At 53.9% G+C, this 16,173-nt stretch overlaps 2 protein-coding genes across 6 annotated transcripts; one reads left to right on the top strand and one right to left on the bottom strand.

Moving 5' to 3' along the window:
- Positions 1-2,707: 2,707 nt before the first annotated feature.
- On the top strand, positions 2,708-8,086 carry Mapk7 (mitogen-activated protein kinase 7). 4 transcript variants are annotated; one of them, XM_028857496.2, is made up of 7 exons: positions 2,708-2,939; positions 3,072-3,379; positions 3,956-4,121; positions 5,218-6,296; positions 6,400-7,043; positions 7,391-7,524; positions 7,632-8,086. In XM_028857496.2, the coding sequence occupies exons 2-7, from the start codon at positions 3,148-3,150 to the stop codon at positions 7,783-7,785; spliced, it is 2,409 nt and encodes an 802-aa protein (XP_028713329.1). In that variant the 5' UTR covers positions 2,708-2,939; positions 3,072-3,147; the 3' UTR covers positions 7,786-8,086. The 4 variants fall into 4 exon arrangements, with proteins under 4 accessions (XP_028713329.1, XP_028713328.1, XP_028713330.1 ...); XM_028857497.2 differs by having other exon boundaries at positions 2,709-2,939; positions 3,072-3,429; XM_028857495.2 differs by having other exon boundaries at positions 2,708-3,379.
- A 109-nt stretch (positions 8,087-8,195) lies between these two features.
- On the bottom strand, positions 8,196-11,286 carry Mfap4 (microfibril associated protein 4). 2 transcript variants are annotated; one of them, XM_028857501.1, is made up of 6 exons: positions 11,196-11,286; positions 10,873-10,963; positions 10,524-10,678; positions 9,819-9,915; positions 9,558-9,740; positions 8,196-9,164 (listed from the first exon to the last, which is right to left on the bottom strand). In XM_028857501.1, exons 1-6 carry the CDS (start codon positions 11,199-11,201, stop codon positions 8,917-8,919), a joined length of 780 nt encoding a protein of 259 aa, XP_028713334.1. In that variant the 5' UTR covers positions 11,202-11,286; the 3' UTR covers positions 8,196-8,916. The 2 variants fall into 2 exon arrangements, with proteins under 2 accessions (XP_028713334.1, XP_028713332.1); XM_028857499.1 differs by having other exon boundaries at positions 9,558-9,915.
- Positions 11,287-16,173: the final 4,887 nt, after the last annotated feature.

Here is a 16,173-nt window from a genome sequence, read left to right as displayed (position 1 = left end):
TCACCCATTGTGAGACAGACTGTCCCACAGATACTCCTTTCTGGGCTGACTGATGATGTCTGGGTGAGGCCATTGTGATCTCACAGGATCCTGGGCTGACTGATGATGCTGGTGAGCATGATCTCACAGGATCCTGGGCTGACTGATACCTGGCAAGGCCATTGTGATCTCACAGGATCTGGGCTGACTGATGCTGGGCAAGGCATTGTGATTCACAGGATCTGGCTGACTGATACCTGGGCAAGGCCATTGTGATCTCACAGGATCCTGGGCTGACTGATGCCTGGGCAAGGCCATTGTGATCTCACAGGATCCTGGGCTGACTGATACCTGGGCAAGGCCATTGTGATCTCACAGGATCCTGGCTGACTGATGCTGGGCAAGGCATTGTGATCTCACAGGATCTGGGCTGATGCTGAGCAAGGCTCTTGTGATCTCATAGGATCCTGGGCTGATGATGATGTCTGGGTGAGGCCATTGTGATCCCACAGGGTCCTGTTTTACAACTGAGGCACTATACCAGAGTAGCTGGGCCAGCAAAGTCCTTCACCTTTTATATATATATATAATATATAATATATATATATATATACATATATATATATTTCCATTGAAATTATTTATTTTTGTGTATGTGTATATGAGTACAGACATATGTATATCACATGTGGAAATCAGAGAATGACTCTTGGAAATTGGTTCTCTCTTGCCACCTCATGGGATCAGAGGACAGAATTCAGGTTGTCAGGCCTATGGGGCAAGCCCCTCTACTGCTGAGCCATGCCATCATCAGTCTTGGCGCTGGCGCTCTCTCTCTCTCTCTCTCTCTCTCCAAGCATGATGCCACATGCCTTCTGGCACTCAGGAGGCGAAGGCAGGTTTCTTACGTTTCAGGCCAGTCTGCCTCCATAGCAAGTTCCAGCTACCTAATGAGACCCTATCTCAAATAAATAAAACAAAACACAAACAAAAGGGAGAGAGAGAGAGAGAGAACAGAAAAACAGACAGAATGAACTAGGAATGGCATGGACTTTTGAAACTTCAAAGCCCACCCCCAGTGACACACCTCCTCCAACAGGGCCACACCTCCAGATCCTTCCTAAACAGCCTACCAACTAGGGACCAAAAATTCAAATATATGAGCCTATGAGGGCCATTCTCATTTAAATCATCACAATAATTCCAAGTTCAACTCAAGAAGGTCCCATTCCCTCTGTGTGTGTGTGTGTGTGTGTGTGTGTGTGTGTGTGTGTGTGATTCATATTTCCTCCACTGCCCTCTCAGAATTCACCTACTGTGTTTCTGTCCAGTGCCTGGTCTTTATTTAAAAACTTTACACTAATTCTGTTTGGTAAACACTTTTGTGGGGCACTGGGAGCCCCTGAAGGAAGGCAGGTAAGTCAGGAAGCATACTGGTTTCAAGTCTCAGGAAAGCTGGCAGGACAAACTCGGAGTAGGCTGGAGTCACTACCAGAGAGACCACAAGCAGCTCTGAAGCCTCCACTATGAAGTCAATTGCTCATTGACACCTTAGTGGGCTCCTCTTCCTGAGAATCTGTCTTGGGGACATTTCTGTCACCTAACTAGGAAGCGCAACAGTCCCCATGTACGTTTTTCCTGGAGCCATGCTCTGTCCTTACACTTTCCCTACCTACCCAGTCCACACTCCCACTGGGATGGACCTGCCATTGAGCGCTCTTCCTTGCCTCCAGCCTCTCCACACCAGCCTCTCCACACCACATGTACCCCCTGCTGCTAATGACAGGATTAAGGGTGTGCACTACCACTGCCTGACCTTTTGTGTTTACTTAAAACGCCTGACTATGTCCTCTGATCTCCAGGCAAACTTTATTTATTAACATAGAAATAAAATATCACCACAAAGGGGGGGGGCAACATAAACACCTGTGTATGCTTACCAAAATTCATTTCTGGTCGGAACCCAACCTTCAGCTTTTAGTTGAGAACTCCGTAATAAATGTCAAGCGGGCACTCAGACTTTACTGAGTTTCATCCCAGTTTTCCCCTCCACACTTTTCTTGTCTCACTGGAAAACCCAGACCTCTCTGGCGTGGGCCCCACCGGAGCTGCCTACCGAGAACCTTTGCAGCTCTCTGGTTAACAGCGTTCACTTTTGCCTACTCCAGTTGACCGTAGCAGGATGGCAAGGAAATGAACGACAGGGTGCTAGCTCTGTCGCGGTCCATACGCCGCCGTGAGCATCCAGACCCTGGGCTGGGGCCCAGGTCAGCGACGCTCTAGAATCCGGAGGATTTGGGTCTCTGTGGTCACTACTCGGGAACCCGGCGTGCAGAACTTCCGGGCGCTAAAAGAGTAAGATGCAAATCCCATAGGAGATGGGGCTGACGAGGAAGAGGAGGCGAAAGGAAAGGCGGGGATACGGAGCCTGTTGCCTAGGTAACAGCCCCCCCTCCGTATCTCCGCCCCTTCGGGCCTAGGGAGCCGGTTGGCCCCGAAGCTGCGCAGGCGAACGTGGTGGTGCTCTGCCCGCCCTTCTCCCAGCGCCCGAGGCTGCTAGCACGCATGCGTCAGAACGTTGCGGGGCTGCGCACGCACCCCTGAGGTGCGCGCATCACCCCTTGGGCGTCTCCCGCCGCGAGCTGGACAGCTGGGGACGCGAGCCCGCGCCCGCGCGCACGACAAGGGCGCGGCTTCCTCGTCCGGTGAATCCTGATTGGGTAGAGTCAAATGAAGGGGTGGGAACCTCCGCGGGGCCCGCTCAACGATTGGCCAGGGGTTGGAGGAGCGTGGTCCTGGGGCGGCCGGCGGGGTGGTCGGGCCCGGCGCGCGCGGGGCTGAGGTGGTGCCTGCGTTCCTTGATAAGTGAGCGAGTCCAGGGGGACGCTCGTCGCCCGGTTGGCAAGACCCGGGAACCCCGAGTCCCCGAGGAGGCGTGGCGGCGAGGTGCCGGTGGGTCGGTGAGTGCGGTCCCGGGAGCCCCAGGGCCCCGCCCCTCCCTTTCTTCCGGGGCCGCGCCGCGCCCCCTTGAACCCCAATTCCCGGGCCACAGGGCTCTCCGCGCCAGCCGCCCCCTCTCGCCCCCTGCGCAGGTCTGGCCTCCTAGCCCACAGAGGGGAAACTGAGGCCCTCGGGGCGGTCCCCTCACCAGCGCCTCCAACACCCACCATGGCTGAGCCGCTGAAGGAGGAGGACGGCGAAGACGGCTCTGGGGAGCCCCCTGGGCGGGTGAAGGCAGAGCCCGTCCACACCACGGCCTCTGTCGTGGCCAAGAACCTGGCCCTGCTCAAAGCCCGCTCCTTCGACGTGACCTTTGACGTGGGGGACGAGTACGAGATCATCGAGACCATAGGCAATGGGGCCTATGGGGTGGTGTCCTCGGCGCGCCGCCGCCTCACGGGTGAGCTGGCTTCCTGAGGCTCAGCATGTGTGGACTGCTTTCCAGAGGCGGTGAGGAACCCGCACGGTCCCGGGAGGATCAGCTGCGCCGGGGATTCTGGGTCCACTCACCACTTACCGACTAGGTGCCAGCTCCCTGTTAGGTACCCTTCTCAGGAACCCTGCTTCTCCCAGTCAGCCTCCCTCCTCCTTAGCAAAATCATATCCCTGTAAGCCAGAATAGAGAGGTGCTCCTTGGCGTCCAAAAAGATAGTCCCTTAGAGCCAGAGATTGGCACAATGGCTTGCTTGGTGATGGAATGGGGAAGATCGGGGATGGAGAGAGTGTATGAGGAGGGAGAGTGAGCTCGGAGTACAGTCCAGACCACCACTAACGAGCCGTGTCTCCTCTGTATGTGAGCTCTTAGGACCTGCCTCATGAGGTAGTTGTGAAGTTAAAATTTGGTGTATGTCACACACAGGGTCTTGCACACAGTAGGTACACGCCTGTTGTTAGTTCAGTTCTGGAAGGGCAGTGTGACAGGGGCCCGCCGCTGCGTCAAAGACTCTCTGGTATATGCCTTTTCCCTGCTCTCCAGGCCAGCAGGTGGCCATCAAGAAGATACCCAACGCTTTTGACGTGGTGACCAACGCCAAACGGACCCTCAGGGAACTGAAGATCCTCAAACACTTCAAACACGACAACATCATCGCCATCAAGGACATCCTGAGGCCCACTGTGCCCTATGGAGAGTTCAAATCTGTGTAAGGAGTGGGATAGGAGAAGGAGATGCTGTTGGGACCAGAGGAGAAGCCCAGGCTACCCACTACGGCCAACCGTGCTGACGTTCTGGGAGGGCAGTTGAACCTAGTGTGAGACAGGTCAGGGAAAGGCCCATGACCCCCGGGAGCAGTGCCCCTCGAGGGCATAGGTGGGACAGTTCTTGTCTCTCAAGAAGAACACAAGGGTTAGAGGTACAGCGCAGTGCTAGGATGATGAGCTTCTTTGAGGTTTTAGGTTGACTCTTCTGTATTGGGACAAAAAAAAAAGAGAGAGGACATACTTCTTTATTTCAACTATATAGTAAGTTCAAGGCTAGCCTGGACTACACGATACCCTATCTCAAGAGACAAAACAAAAAGCTCAAACAACAGGAGAGGGAGTGAAAGAGAACAGGCCCAAATTTTATAAGAGAACAGACACAGGACATTATAGTGTCAGGACACCTTCCTATTCTTATGGCAGACATAATTAATAGATGACAAAGTACTTTCTTAAAAATAGAAAACTGACAGTCTTTCATAATTTCATTACACCTTTTCCAGTAACTGCTGGCAAATAAGAATTTGCTCCAAAATTAACTGTACTGGCCAAGCCTGGTATAATTGAACACCTTTTTTTTTTTTTTTTTTTTTTTAAATCTGACAGGGAAATTTGATCCATGGAGAAAATGATCTGTCAAAAAGTTGTGGAAAAGTTGGGGCTGGAAAAATGGTTCAGTGGTTAAGAGCACTTGCTGCTCTTGGAGAGGACCTGGGTTCAGTTCCCAGTGTCTGCATGGAGGCTCACAGATGTCTGTAACTCCAGTTCTAGGGCATAAGACTCCCTCTTCTGGCCTCTGTGGGCATCAGGTGCATATGCAGTGCACATATATGTATGCAGAGAAACATACACATAAATTTTTAAAAAATCTATAAAAAGCTGTAGAAAAATTTAGAGCCTGGTGCTGTTCTTTCCTCTCATGCTGCTAGCCCTCTGGGGTTTCAGTGAGGGCGTAAACTCTAGAATTGGGAGGCTCGTGAGCCTGGGGCTTGTCCCTGTAGTTGAAGAGGCCAGTTACACCTCTCTCCCCGTTTCTAGCTATGTGGTACTGGACCTCATGGAGAGTGACCTCCACCAGATCATCCACTCCTCACAGCCCCTCACACTGGAGCACGTGCGATACTTCTTGTACCAGCTGCTTCGGGGCCTCAAGTACATGCACTCTGCTCAGGTCATCCACCGTGACCTTAAACCCTCTAACCTCTTGGTGAATGAGAACTGCGAGCTCAAGATTGGTGACTTTGGAATGGCCCGTGGCCTGTGCACGTCCCCTGCCGAGCACCAGTACTTCATGACTGAGTACGTGGCCACCCGCTGGTACCGAGCCCCTGAGCTCATGCTCTCCTTGCATGAGTACACACAGGCCATTGACCTCTGGTCTGTGGGCTGCATCTTCGGGGAGATGCTGGCCCGGCGACAGCTCTTCCCGGGCAAAAACTACGTGCACCAGTTACAGCTGATCATGATGGTGTTGGGAACCCCGTCACCAGCTGTGATCCAGGCTGTGGGGGCCGAAAGGGTGCGGGCCTATATCCAGAGCCTGCCACCGCGGCAGCCTGTGCCCTGGGAGACAGTATACCCAGGTGCTGACCGCCAGGCCCTCTCACTGCTGGGCCGCATGTTGCGATTTGAACCCAGTGCCCGGATCTCAGCTGCTGCTGCCCTTCGTCACCCCTTCCTGGCTAAGTACCATGACCCCGACGATGAGCCTGATTGTGCCCCACCTTTTGACTTTGCTTTTGACCGGGAAGCTCTTACCAGGGAGCGCATTAAGGAGGCCATTGTGGCTGAGATTGAGGACTTCCATGCGCGGCGGGAGGGCATCCGCCAGCAGATCCGCTTCCAGCCTTCTCTGCAGCCTGTGGCTAGCGAGCCTGTGTGTCCAGATGTTGAGATGCCCAGTCCCTGGGCTCCAAGTGGAGACTGTGCCATGGAGTCCCCTCCTCCAGCACCACCACCGTGCTCTGGCCCTGCACCTGACACGGTTGATCTGACTCTACAGCCCGCCCCCCCAGCCAGTGAGCTTGCCCCACCAAAGAGAGAGGGTGCCATCTCGGACAACACCAAAGCAGCCCTCAAAGCTGCCCTGCTCAAGTCCCTGAGGAGCCGGCTCAGAGGTGCTTTGTGGGTCTGGCAGCTGGCTGGGTAGTGGAGTGGTGGATAAGGATTCTCGGACAGAATTGTAGGCCCTTACCTTTCCCTTGTCCAACTGCCCTGCAGATGGCCCCAGTGCACCCTTGGAGGCACCTGAACCTCGAAAGCCTGTGACGGCTCAGGAACGCCAGCGAGAGCGAGAAGAGAAGCGGAGGAGGCGGCAAGAGAGAGCCAAGGAGCGGGAGAAGCGGCGACAGGAGCGGGAGCGCAAGGAGAGGGGGGCCGGTGCCTTGGGGGGGCCCTCGACCGACCCTCTGGCTGGGCTGGTGCTCAGTGACAATGACCGGAGCCTGCTGGAGCGCTGGACTCGCATGGCTCGGCCTCCTGCCCCAACCCCGGCCCCGGCCCCTGCCCAACCCACTAGTCCTCCCACCGGCCCTGTATCGCAGTCCAGCGGTCCTCCTCTACAGCCTGCAGGCTCTGTTCCCGGTCCTGCCTCCCAGCCTGTTTGCCCACCCGCCGGCCCTGCTCCCCAGCCTTCTGGCCCTCCTGGACCTATCGCTGCCCCACTCCAAACTGCCCATTCCACTAGCCTTCTGGCCCCTCAGTCACTTGTGCCAACTAGTGGGTTGCCTGGCTCCAGTGCCCCAGAAGTTCTGCCTTACTTCCCATCTGGCCCACCACCTCCAGATCCTGGCGGGCCCCCTCAGCCTTCTACGTCAGAGTCACCTGATGTCAACCTGGTGACCCAGCAACTGTCCAAGTCTCAGGTGAGAAGAGAGACAAAGGCCTGGGATACCTTGACCTGGGTTCTGAAAGGTGGGTTTGGATTGTCCATGTTGGATGAAACCAAGGAGCAAAGGGAGCCTTGCCTCTTTGAGCCTGCCCCCTTGCAGGCTCATAGCAGGAAATAAGGTCAGTGGAGAGGTGGTTGGGAGATAGACTGCTTGGAAAGTGTCTGACCTGGAGACAGCCCCATTGCACTAGTACGTGATGATTTTGAGATGTTTGATGTTCTGGGATATCTGGTCAGAGTGCTTAGTAATAGGCTGTGCCCTGCTGACCTTAGTTTGTCCTTCCTGGCACCTGTGTTATAACCTGTTGATTGTCCCTGCAGGTGGAGGACCCCCTGCCTCCCGTGTTCTCAGGCACTCCAAAGGGCAGTGGGGCTGGCTACGGTGTTGGCTTTGACCTGGAGGAATTCTTAAACCAGTCTTTCGATATGGGTGTTGCTGATGGGCCGCAGGATGGGTAAGATGATTGGACCGAGCTCCTGGAATGGGGCTCTGGCAGGTCCTTGGATGGCTGCCCAGCTGGCCCAGGCCGAGAACACCCATCCCAATTCCTTTTCCTTGCAGCCAGACAGACTCGGCTTCACTCTCAGCCTCCCTCCTTGCTGACTGGCTTGAGGGCCACGGCATGAACCCTGCTGACATTGAGTCTCTGCAGCGTGAGATCCAGATGGACTCCCCAATGCTGCTGGCCGACCTGCCTGACCTCCAGGAGCCCTGAAACCCACAGCTTGTGCCTTGCTGCCAGGACAGACCCAGCTTCACGGTCCAGGGATGCAATCCAGAGGCCTGCAGCCTTGGCACTGGCAGGGGAGGCTCAGCTTGAGTTACTCTGCAGGTTCATCTCAGACCCACCTTTCAGCCTTAAGCCGCCATCTGAGCCACCACCGAGCCATAACAGGATTGGGAGAGCCAACTCCCCCTGAGCAGTCTTCTTCAGTATTGTATTTTTATTGTTGTAATATGCATTTGTTTTGCCATCAAAATGAGGTCTGTGAAATACAAGGTTTCCTTTAACCTGACTGTGTGTCATTTTTGGAGTTGGGATAAGAATACCAGCAGTAGGCGTATAAGGAAGAGCCTGGTGTCCGTACTGTTTGGGACCAAGTAAAGGTTTGTCCACAAAGCCAGTCCATCAGATCCTGAAGGTTTATTGAGACCTCCACTTCCCACCCACTCCCAGCCCCCCAGATTGTTCTCTGCCGCATTTCACGACAATCCCTAGGGCAAGTAGGGGACCTAGTTAACATGCCTATCTTGCCGATAGCTACTTGAGGTTGATGAGTAGGAGCTGTGGTGGATATTATTTTGGCATTGAACTTTGAGGAACTAGCAAAGACTGGTGGGGTTCGGTTCCATGGTGCTCACTATAAGGGGGTAAGTTGTCGAGGGGGAGACCAAAGGTGGGAAGTAGTCTGGGTGGGATGCTGGGGTGTGACTGACTATGCGTGAGCTGGCCGGCAAATGCCATAGGTGCTGCATTACTGTCTAGGGTAGCCCCAAACAGATGGGTCTGCAATAAGGAGATGGGCCGAGGTGGAATGCAAAAGCTGGCTAGAAGGTAGCTTCGGGCTGTCAGCTGTCGGGAAGGAGTAGAAGCAACCTGGAGTTTTTATGGAGGTCAGCCAGGTCCAGGCTGGGATGGCTGGGCCGCAGAAAGGCCTTGGCGGGCTGCTGACAGCCTAGCCTCAGGAAGGCAGCGGGGCCTGGCTTAGGAATGGTTACCCTGGACATGGGACGGGGATTTGCCAGGACATGGCTGGTGCTCAGAAAGCAGAAGCAGTGTCTTGTGGGTACAACATGGAGACTTGGGGCTTCCAGGGGAGAGATGGGGCCTGCCTGGGCCAGCCCCTCAGGCCCGACGGATTTTCATCTCGGTGCGCTTGAGGGAATAGTAGAAGCCTTTCCACTGGGCCCAGTTGATGCCATTGGCATAAGAGAGGTGGGAGCCGCCCAGGTAGAAGCCGTTGAGGTTGGCGAAATGGCAGCTTCGGAACCAGAAGGCTCCCGAGGAGAGGGCCGCACAGTTCTGCACGAAGAGGTCCTGGTCTCGGTCGAAGGTGGAGAATTTCTGGCCACTGTGGTAGGACAGGGAGTCACCTGGCAGGAGGGAGGAAGGAGAGAACCACTGAGGCCAGGAGCAGAGCCTCGTGCCGGCAGGCAGGCCGTGAGTGACAGCAGTTGATGAATGATAGACAACATGTGGCATCCTACTGGGATGGAGGCGCCCTGCCCGCCCGCCGCCCGCCCGCCCCAGCCACAAAGAGAAACAGCTGTTCTGCAGAGCCGCCTGGAGCAGGGCCAGGGTGGCTGTTCCCTGGGGCTGTGCTTCAGGTGGCCGGAGTCGGTCTGGAGAGAGCTGTGGCTGCCTCTTCCAAGCCCAGAAGGGATGAAGGAGCAGCCTTAAGGAGCCATGGAGGCAGGGCCAGTCCTATGCGATTGCTCCCCCGCCCCCCGCCCCGCCCCTGCCCCTGAAGAAGCTGGTAGGGGTACCTGCCCCGCCATCCTCGAAGCCAGCCACGTAGAGGGTGTAGCCGTCCTCCTCGGCACTGACCGCGTTGGGGGAGATGGAGAAGTCAACGTACTTGGCGTAGGCTGTGTTGTTCTCAAAGTCTTCCAGGTCCACCCGCAGCTCGTACTTCTGCTTCAGGGTCAGGAGGTGCAGGTTCTGCAGCCCTGGGGGGGTGGGGGGGCGGCGTCTGGTCAGCAAAGACTTGGCTGAGGGGCAGCCCCTACCCCGTGGCCCCACCTTACCCAGCCAGTACTCCCCGTCAGCACGGCCAAAGCCCAGCTTGTAGTCGTTCCAGCCCCGGAAGAAACTCACTGAGCCGTTGAATCTTTTCTGGAAAACCTAGAAGCCAGAGGACAAGGGACTGGATGATGGGGGTTCAGTACCCTCAGGGGCTCTGCCCTGCCCTGCCCCCCAGGCCTGGCACTGCTGAGCCAGTTTATTAAGGACTTGAGTGAGTATGGGGGAGCTGCTAAAACAAAACACACATTGGCTCCGGGCCCCTCATTAAACATCTGCTGCTGAAAAGGGGGGTACCTACCTGGCCTTTTATCCGCCGAGAGACAGGAAGGGGAAAAGATTAAGGGGGAGTTGGAGGTTGGGGACATAGTTTAGTGGCAGAGCACCAACCTAGCATAGATGCCCGGTTTCCCTCCCAGCACTGCGTGATAAGGGCGCAGGGGGACCTAGAATACCTGGCTGTGAGCTCTGGTACTGTGTGGCCCAAGTCAAGCAGCGTGACGTCTCTGGGCCTGCAGTTTCTCATGTAGGAAAGGCACCTACCTAACAGGACCACTGTAGGGACAGCATGCGTTAACCCCCTCAAGCACCTAAGTGTTCGCAGCTCTGGACCCAGTCCCCAAAAAGATGAGGAACCCAGTCTGCAGCGGTGACCCTGACTCAAGCAGCTGCCTGAGCCACATCTGGCTGGAGGCCCCTCGGCCACTCACCGTCCACTTGCCGCCCTCGGTCGTCATGTCACAGAAGACAGGCACGGGGACACTGGGGCCAGAGGGATAGATGAGGTACACGCCATCCGACTGGTAGCCCTGGGCGTAGATGTCATCGCAGTCCAGGGGTTGCTGAAGGCAGGACTTCTCTAGAGCTGAGTGCGACAGTGTGGGGACAACCAGGAGAAAGACTGAGGCATAAAGGACACCTCAGCACCCCAGTGTTCCCCCAGGACTCAGGGACCCTGTCAGGAGACAGATTTCTCTAGGGGCCACCTGCCAATTTGTAGAGGAGGACACAGTCCTGCAGAGCCTGGCTGACAGTGGTCTGTGAAGGGGGGCTACTTACCATCTCCCCGGATCCCAGAGGCCTGTGGGGCACAGGGAGGTGGAGAGAGCAGCAGCAGCAGCAGGGGCAGCAGGGGCAGGGTTGGGAGAGCCTGGTGATGGGAAACGGGCCCAGTGTAGCCCCCAGCATGGGCCAGACACCTCCCAGGCCTCCCCCTTGCCCGAACCCCTGCTCTCTATCTTCTTTTCCCTTCTTCTCCACTCTCTGGGAAAGGCGCAGTATCCCCAGAGCTTAAGTTTCAAGAGATCCCCACTATCCTTCTCTGTCCCCTGTCTGGCAAGAGGCTTGTCTCCACAAACGGTCTTGGTCCCCCAAGCCAGTACCTTCATGCTGTCAGCTCAGTTGAGAGAGGCAGGCTGTCTGGGGCCCCAGACTGCAGCCGCCCACAGTTATGTGTTGGGTCTGAGCCCACAGACCTAGCCCCGCCCCTGGAGCTGCAGAATGCTCCCCCCCACCCCAATAACCAGCCCCCAGCATCAGCTTACACTGTCAGGGGCCAGGGGACCACCTGGGTCTCATTAGGCCTGTCAGGGAAGTACTGTGGACCAGACGTTAACTCCTTACCAGCTGCAACTGCTCCCTGGACCCCTTCTGCCTTCCCTCCCTGCTGGACTTGCGGCCCCTTGGCAAAGCCCAGCTGGCCTCTGCCCACCCCCTGCTTCCCGACAGGCCATCTGCAGATGTCTGCTTCTCTCCCATTCCCGTCTAGTCTGTTTAATCAGCCATCTGGGGAGGGTAGGAGGCGGAGGTGTCCATGGGCCCAGAGAGAGGGGTCCCTACTTGGGAAGGCCAGGTAGGGTAGGCAGCCCCAAAGCTCCTGATATGGGAGCCGTCTGGTCTGGTAGGAGACGGGGCCAGCAGGGGCCAGCAGGGGCCAGCAGGGGCCAGCAGGGGCCAGCAGAGGCCAGGCAGTCTTTTGGCAAGTTTGGGACATTTCTGAGCCATGAGCACAAAGCTGCAGGCGGCCAACAGTTCTGTCTGCCTCGACTGGAGCCAGGGCCCTCTCCAAGCCCTTCCTGGCCCACTCCCCTGCTGGGTGACTGTACCCCCACCCTTCCCTGTCCACAGTTCCCTGGCCCATCTGGATTGCTTTTGTTTCTCCTTGTCCCACCCCTCCTCCCTTCCAAGCCCATCTGCTCTCACTGCTGCCCTCTCAAGCAGTTTCTCCATTTCTGTCCTGATGGGAGCCCACTGCATGTCCCTGGCTCTCAGCATGCCTGGTTTCCGAGTCCCTCCGGCCACACTTACCACCCAGCCTCTCCTGTTTTTTCTCTCCTTCCAGCCTCTGTACACTGGAAGCTGGAAGCATTGTCCCAGATACCCCTGTTTAAGCCTCCAGCGGTTCTCCATTGCCTCGAGGCCGAGGCCAACACTTCCCCCTGGGACTTGAAAGCAAGTACCAACCTGTTTCAGCCTCCCTTCAAGACCATGTTCCTTGCTGCTTGAGGTTTTTTTTTTTTTTTTTTTTTTTGGTTTTTCGAGACAGCGTTTCTTTGTGTAGCTTTGGAGCCTGTCCTCAAAGTTGCTTTGTAGTCCAGGCCGAACTTGAACTCACAGAGATCCACCTGGCTCTGCCTCCTGAGTGCTGGGATTAAAGGTGTGCACCACCATTGCCACCGCCAGGCTTTTTTAAAAAATTTATTACATAATTACATATAACATTCCGTCTGCATGTGTGCCTACACACCAGAAGAGGGCACCAGATCTCATTACAGATGGCTGTGAGCCACCATGTGGTTACTGGGGATTGAACCCAGGACCTCTGGAAGAGCAGCCAGTGCTCTTAAGCTATGTCTAGCTACCCAGACTTCTGGTTAGCAGGTTCCTGGGCCTTTGCCTGGGTTGTTCCCTGTGTGCCCACCAGTCTTTCTTCTTGCCATGAGTGCTAGCGGGCAACATCTGTGTCTCCATTTCTGCACACTCAGCAACCACCACAAAGCCCATACACATATTCACAAAGGACAAATTTTTTGAGCACCTACTATGTGTTGTACAATATGTCGGCTGCCAGGAATGCAAAATCAGCCCCTGGAATGGCCACCGTGTTTTGGACAATGAACCACAAATGTAACTTATACCTCGAAAGGACACACATTAAACAGGTAAGCTGTCCAGAGCAAAGAGATAGAGCTCTTAGACCCAGGGAGAGCCCCTTTGGGCCTCCTTGACATGGTGTGTGGCTGCTGGTTAGAGACCTGTCTCTGTGTAGTTGTGTTGAGTCCTGGTGTTCCAGAGCTAGCTGCCCGGGTTGAAACCCACGTGCCACCATCTGTGAAGTTGGGATAAGTTGGGCAGATTCCTCTGTGCCTCGGCTTTTTCCTCTGTGGAATGAAGATGATCATACTCCTTGGTGTAAGGGTTCAAGTACCAGGAACAGTACCCACACCTACTTGTCGAAAGGAGAAATCTTAACCTAATTAAGCTCACGTTTATTTGAGCAATTATAAAGAGAACAGAACAAGGCAACGCAAAAGCGATTTGTGGGCTGGGCAGTCCTGGGCGGAGTCAGAAAACTCCCAGGAATAACAGGCTCTGACAGTGCTTAGAGAAAGCAAGTGTGCGAAGGGACCGCTTAATTGGTTACAGCTTAGTTGGGTAATTGGTTTCTGAGCCGCCTGCAGTCAGCTGAAGTCAGATCCAGTGCAGGAGCTGAGGCTGCACCAGCGGCCTCCCATGAACACTATCTGGTGGACTGCAGTAACGATTTAGCCCAGATTAGCTCATCATCATCATCATAAACATCATAATTGTTCTCAGATGAGTGAGTCGTATTCAACACAGTTTTCACCCTTGTCTGTGGAAGACTGACTTGGCCGCTCCATAGGAATCATTCTTTCGTTAGTCCAGATTTTTAGCTGGCTCATTGTCCAGTCTCCCTTGTGGCTGGGTGAGGTCACATGTCTGAATCTGGGTCAAAAAGATGCAAAAGGAAGATAAGTGGATCTTGAGTTTTCCTTTAGGTTTTCCAGACCTAGCTGCTACCTTGGACATGGGAATGAGGCCTCATCAGGGGTGGAGTGAGGTGGGGGAAACCAATAGAAACCCTTCCTGCCTTGTGGAGTGGGTGGAGGCCAGGCCTGCACTGCCCTACCCTAAACCTTATGTGGAAGAGAAAGAAACCCTCATCTAGTTCAAGCCGCTGGATTGTTTCTGTAAGACAGCTGTATCTAACACTGATCTCTAGCAATACTAGCACAAAGCTACAGAAAGGAAAATAATGGGGGCTGAAAAGTCATTACAACAAATCAAACTTGTCCAAAGTTAAGTAAGTAGGAGCAGAGAGAAGGAAACCAGTGGCCCAAACTATCATATTGTTATTAAATCAGTGATTTCTATGATAATGTGCACTTGTAGTGTCCAGGCAGGCACTCTCTTGGCAAGTGTCCTTCCAAACAAATGCTAAGGATTAGCTTTAGGAGTTAGTTTAACTCCTTCTGTGTGGGGCGTTTACCCACCACCCGCACAGTTCCCCAGAATTTTCTTGAGTGCGAGCAGCAGGAAATATTAGATAGAAGGATTTATAGCGGAGAATCTTGTGGAGATAAACAGATAGAAAATACAGGATAGCCTCGAGAGGGCGAGGAACCTATTCCAACGGGCCCCGACTGTCTCTGGCCCAGGGTTTTTATAGAGATGCCAAGGGGTGGAGCAAAAGACCTCCTCCCCCAGCACAGCCAAGTGCCGACCATCTCAGACACCTGCACTCAGGCCCGTGGTCCTGATCATCCTCTATTCGAACCTGCTGGGTAAAGCCACGAGGAACCCGAGAACGGGCTCCCACACTTCTGAAAAGAAATTTGAAATCACACACAAGGAGTCAGTACCCTTCCTCTGAAGATACTGTCTGCAAAGAATTACCCAGCACTGGCAGACTGTACATGCCACAGTGGACGGTCCCAAGCCCATGCCCATATGTGTGGCAATAACTGGACTCAATGATTACTAATGACAGCTTTTTTAAAAAAGCTGACATGAAGTTGGGAGACAGAGGGGGACACACTAAGGAGAGTGGGATTAAGGTAGCATTGGTGATCATGATAAATATCTATTGTATGAATGTATGAAACTTTCAACTAATAAAAAATATTAAAATAAAAACATGAAATGGAGCTGGGCATGTGGTCTAGGCCTTTAATCCCAGCACTTGGGAAGCAGAGGCAGGCAGATCTCTGTGAGTTCGAGGCCAGACTGTTCTATAAAGCGAGTTCCAGGACAGCTAGGGCTGTTAAATAGAGAAACCCTGTCTCAACAACAACAAAAACAAAACAAACAAAAAACAAAAAAAAAAACAAACAAGAAAAACAAAAACAAACAAAAAAACATGAAATGGAACTGGACGGATAACTCAGCGGTTAGCAGCACAGCTGCTCTTCCAGAAGACCCAGGTTCAGTTCCCAGCACCCACATGGCAGCTAACAACTGTCTGTAACTCCAGTCCCAGGGAATCTGATGCTCTCTCTGGCCTCCGTGGGCACCATACCTGCAGGCAAAACACCCATACACATCAAAATAAGAAAATAAAAATAAAGGCATGAAGCCGGGTGGCGGCGGCAGCGCACGCCTTTAATCCCAGCACTCCAGAGGCAGAACCGGGCGGATCTCTGTGAGTTCAAGGCCAGCCTGGGCTACCAAGTGAGTTCCAGGAAAGGCGCAAAGCTACACAGAGAAACACTGTCTCGAAAAACCAAAATAAATAAATAAATAAAAAATAAAGGCATGAGCCACTACACCTCTCAATTAAAAACAAAACAAAAAAGAAATGTCAAAAAAAAAAAAAAAACTTACTCCAGCTCACTGAAGGCTGCATAATGCATGAACATTTTATTGCCTGCTCACTTGTGTTTTAGTTAGGTTGCTATTGTGTGCGGAAACACCATGACCAACACAATTTATAATAGCAAACATTTAATGGGGGGCTTGATTACAGTTTCAGAAGGTGTCTTAGGGTTTCTATTGCTGTGCCAAACACTATGACCAAAAAGCAAGTTGGGAACGAAAGGGGTTATTTGGCTTACACTTCTAGATCATAGTCTATCATTGGAGGAACTCAACAGAGCTGGAACCTGGAGGCACGAGCTGATGCAGAGGCCATGGAGGAGTGCTGCTTACTGGCTTGCTTCCTCTGGCTTGCTCAGTCTGCTTTCTTATAGAACCCAGGACCACCAGCCCAGGGATGGCACCACCTACCATGGGCTAGACCCTCCCCCACTGATCACTAATTGAGAAAATGCCTTACAGCTGCATCTCATGGAGGCATTTCCTCAACTGAGGCTCCTTCCTCTTTGATAACTCTAGCTTGTG

The sequence above is a fragment of the Peromyscus leucopus genome, chromosome 8b, assembly GCF_004664715.2.
Source record: "Peromyscus leucopus breed LL Stock chromosome 8b, UCI_PerLeu_2.1, whole genome shotgun sequence".
In the NCBI taxonomy this organism is placed as follows: domain Eukaryota; kingdom Metazoa; phylum Chordata; class Mammalia; order Rodentia; family Cricetidae; genus Peromyscus; species Peromyscus leucopus.
This window is presented reverse-complemented; position numbering and strand designations above follow the sequence as displayed.

Excerpts from the sequence above, each read along its gene's own strand:
- Mapk7 (XM_028857496.2), top strand. The coding sequence starts at position 3,148 with ATGGCTGAGCCGCTGAAGGAGGAGGACGGCGAAGACGGCTCTGGGGAG. Across the intron at positions 6,297-6,399 it reads CCTGAGGAGCCGGCTCAGAG|ATGGCCCCAGTGCACCCTTG; the intron begins GTGCTTTGTGGG and ends ACTGCCCTGCAG. Across the intron at positions 7,525-7,631 it reads GCTGATGGGCCGCAGGATGG|CCAGACAGACTCGGCTTCAC; the intron begins GTAAGATGATTG and ends TTTTCCTTGCAG.
- Mfap4 (XM_028857499.1), bottom strand. Across the intron at positions 10,679-10,872 it reads CTCTGGGATCCGGGGAGATG|CTCTAGAGAAGTCCTGCCTT; the intron begins GTAAGTAGCCCC and ends TGTCGCACTCAG. Across the intron at positions 9,916-10,523 it reads CCGAGGGCGGCAAGTGGACG|GTTTTCCAGAAAAGATTCAA; the intron begins GTGAGTGGCCGA and ends TCTGGCTTCTAG.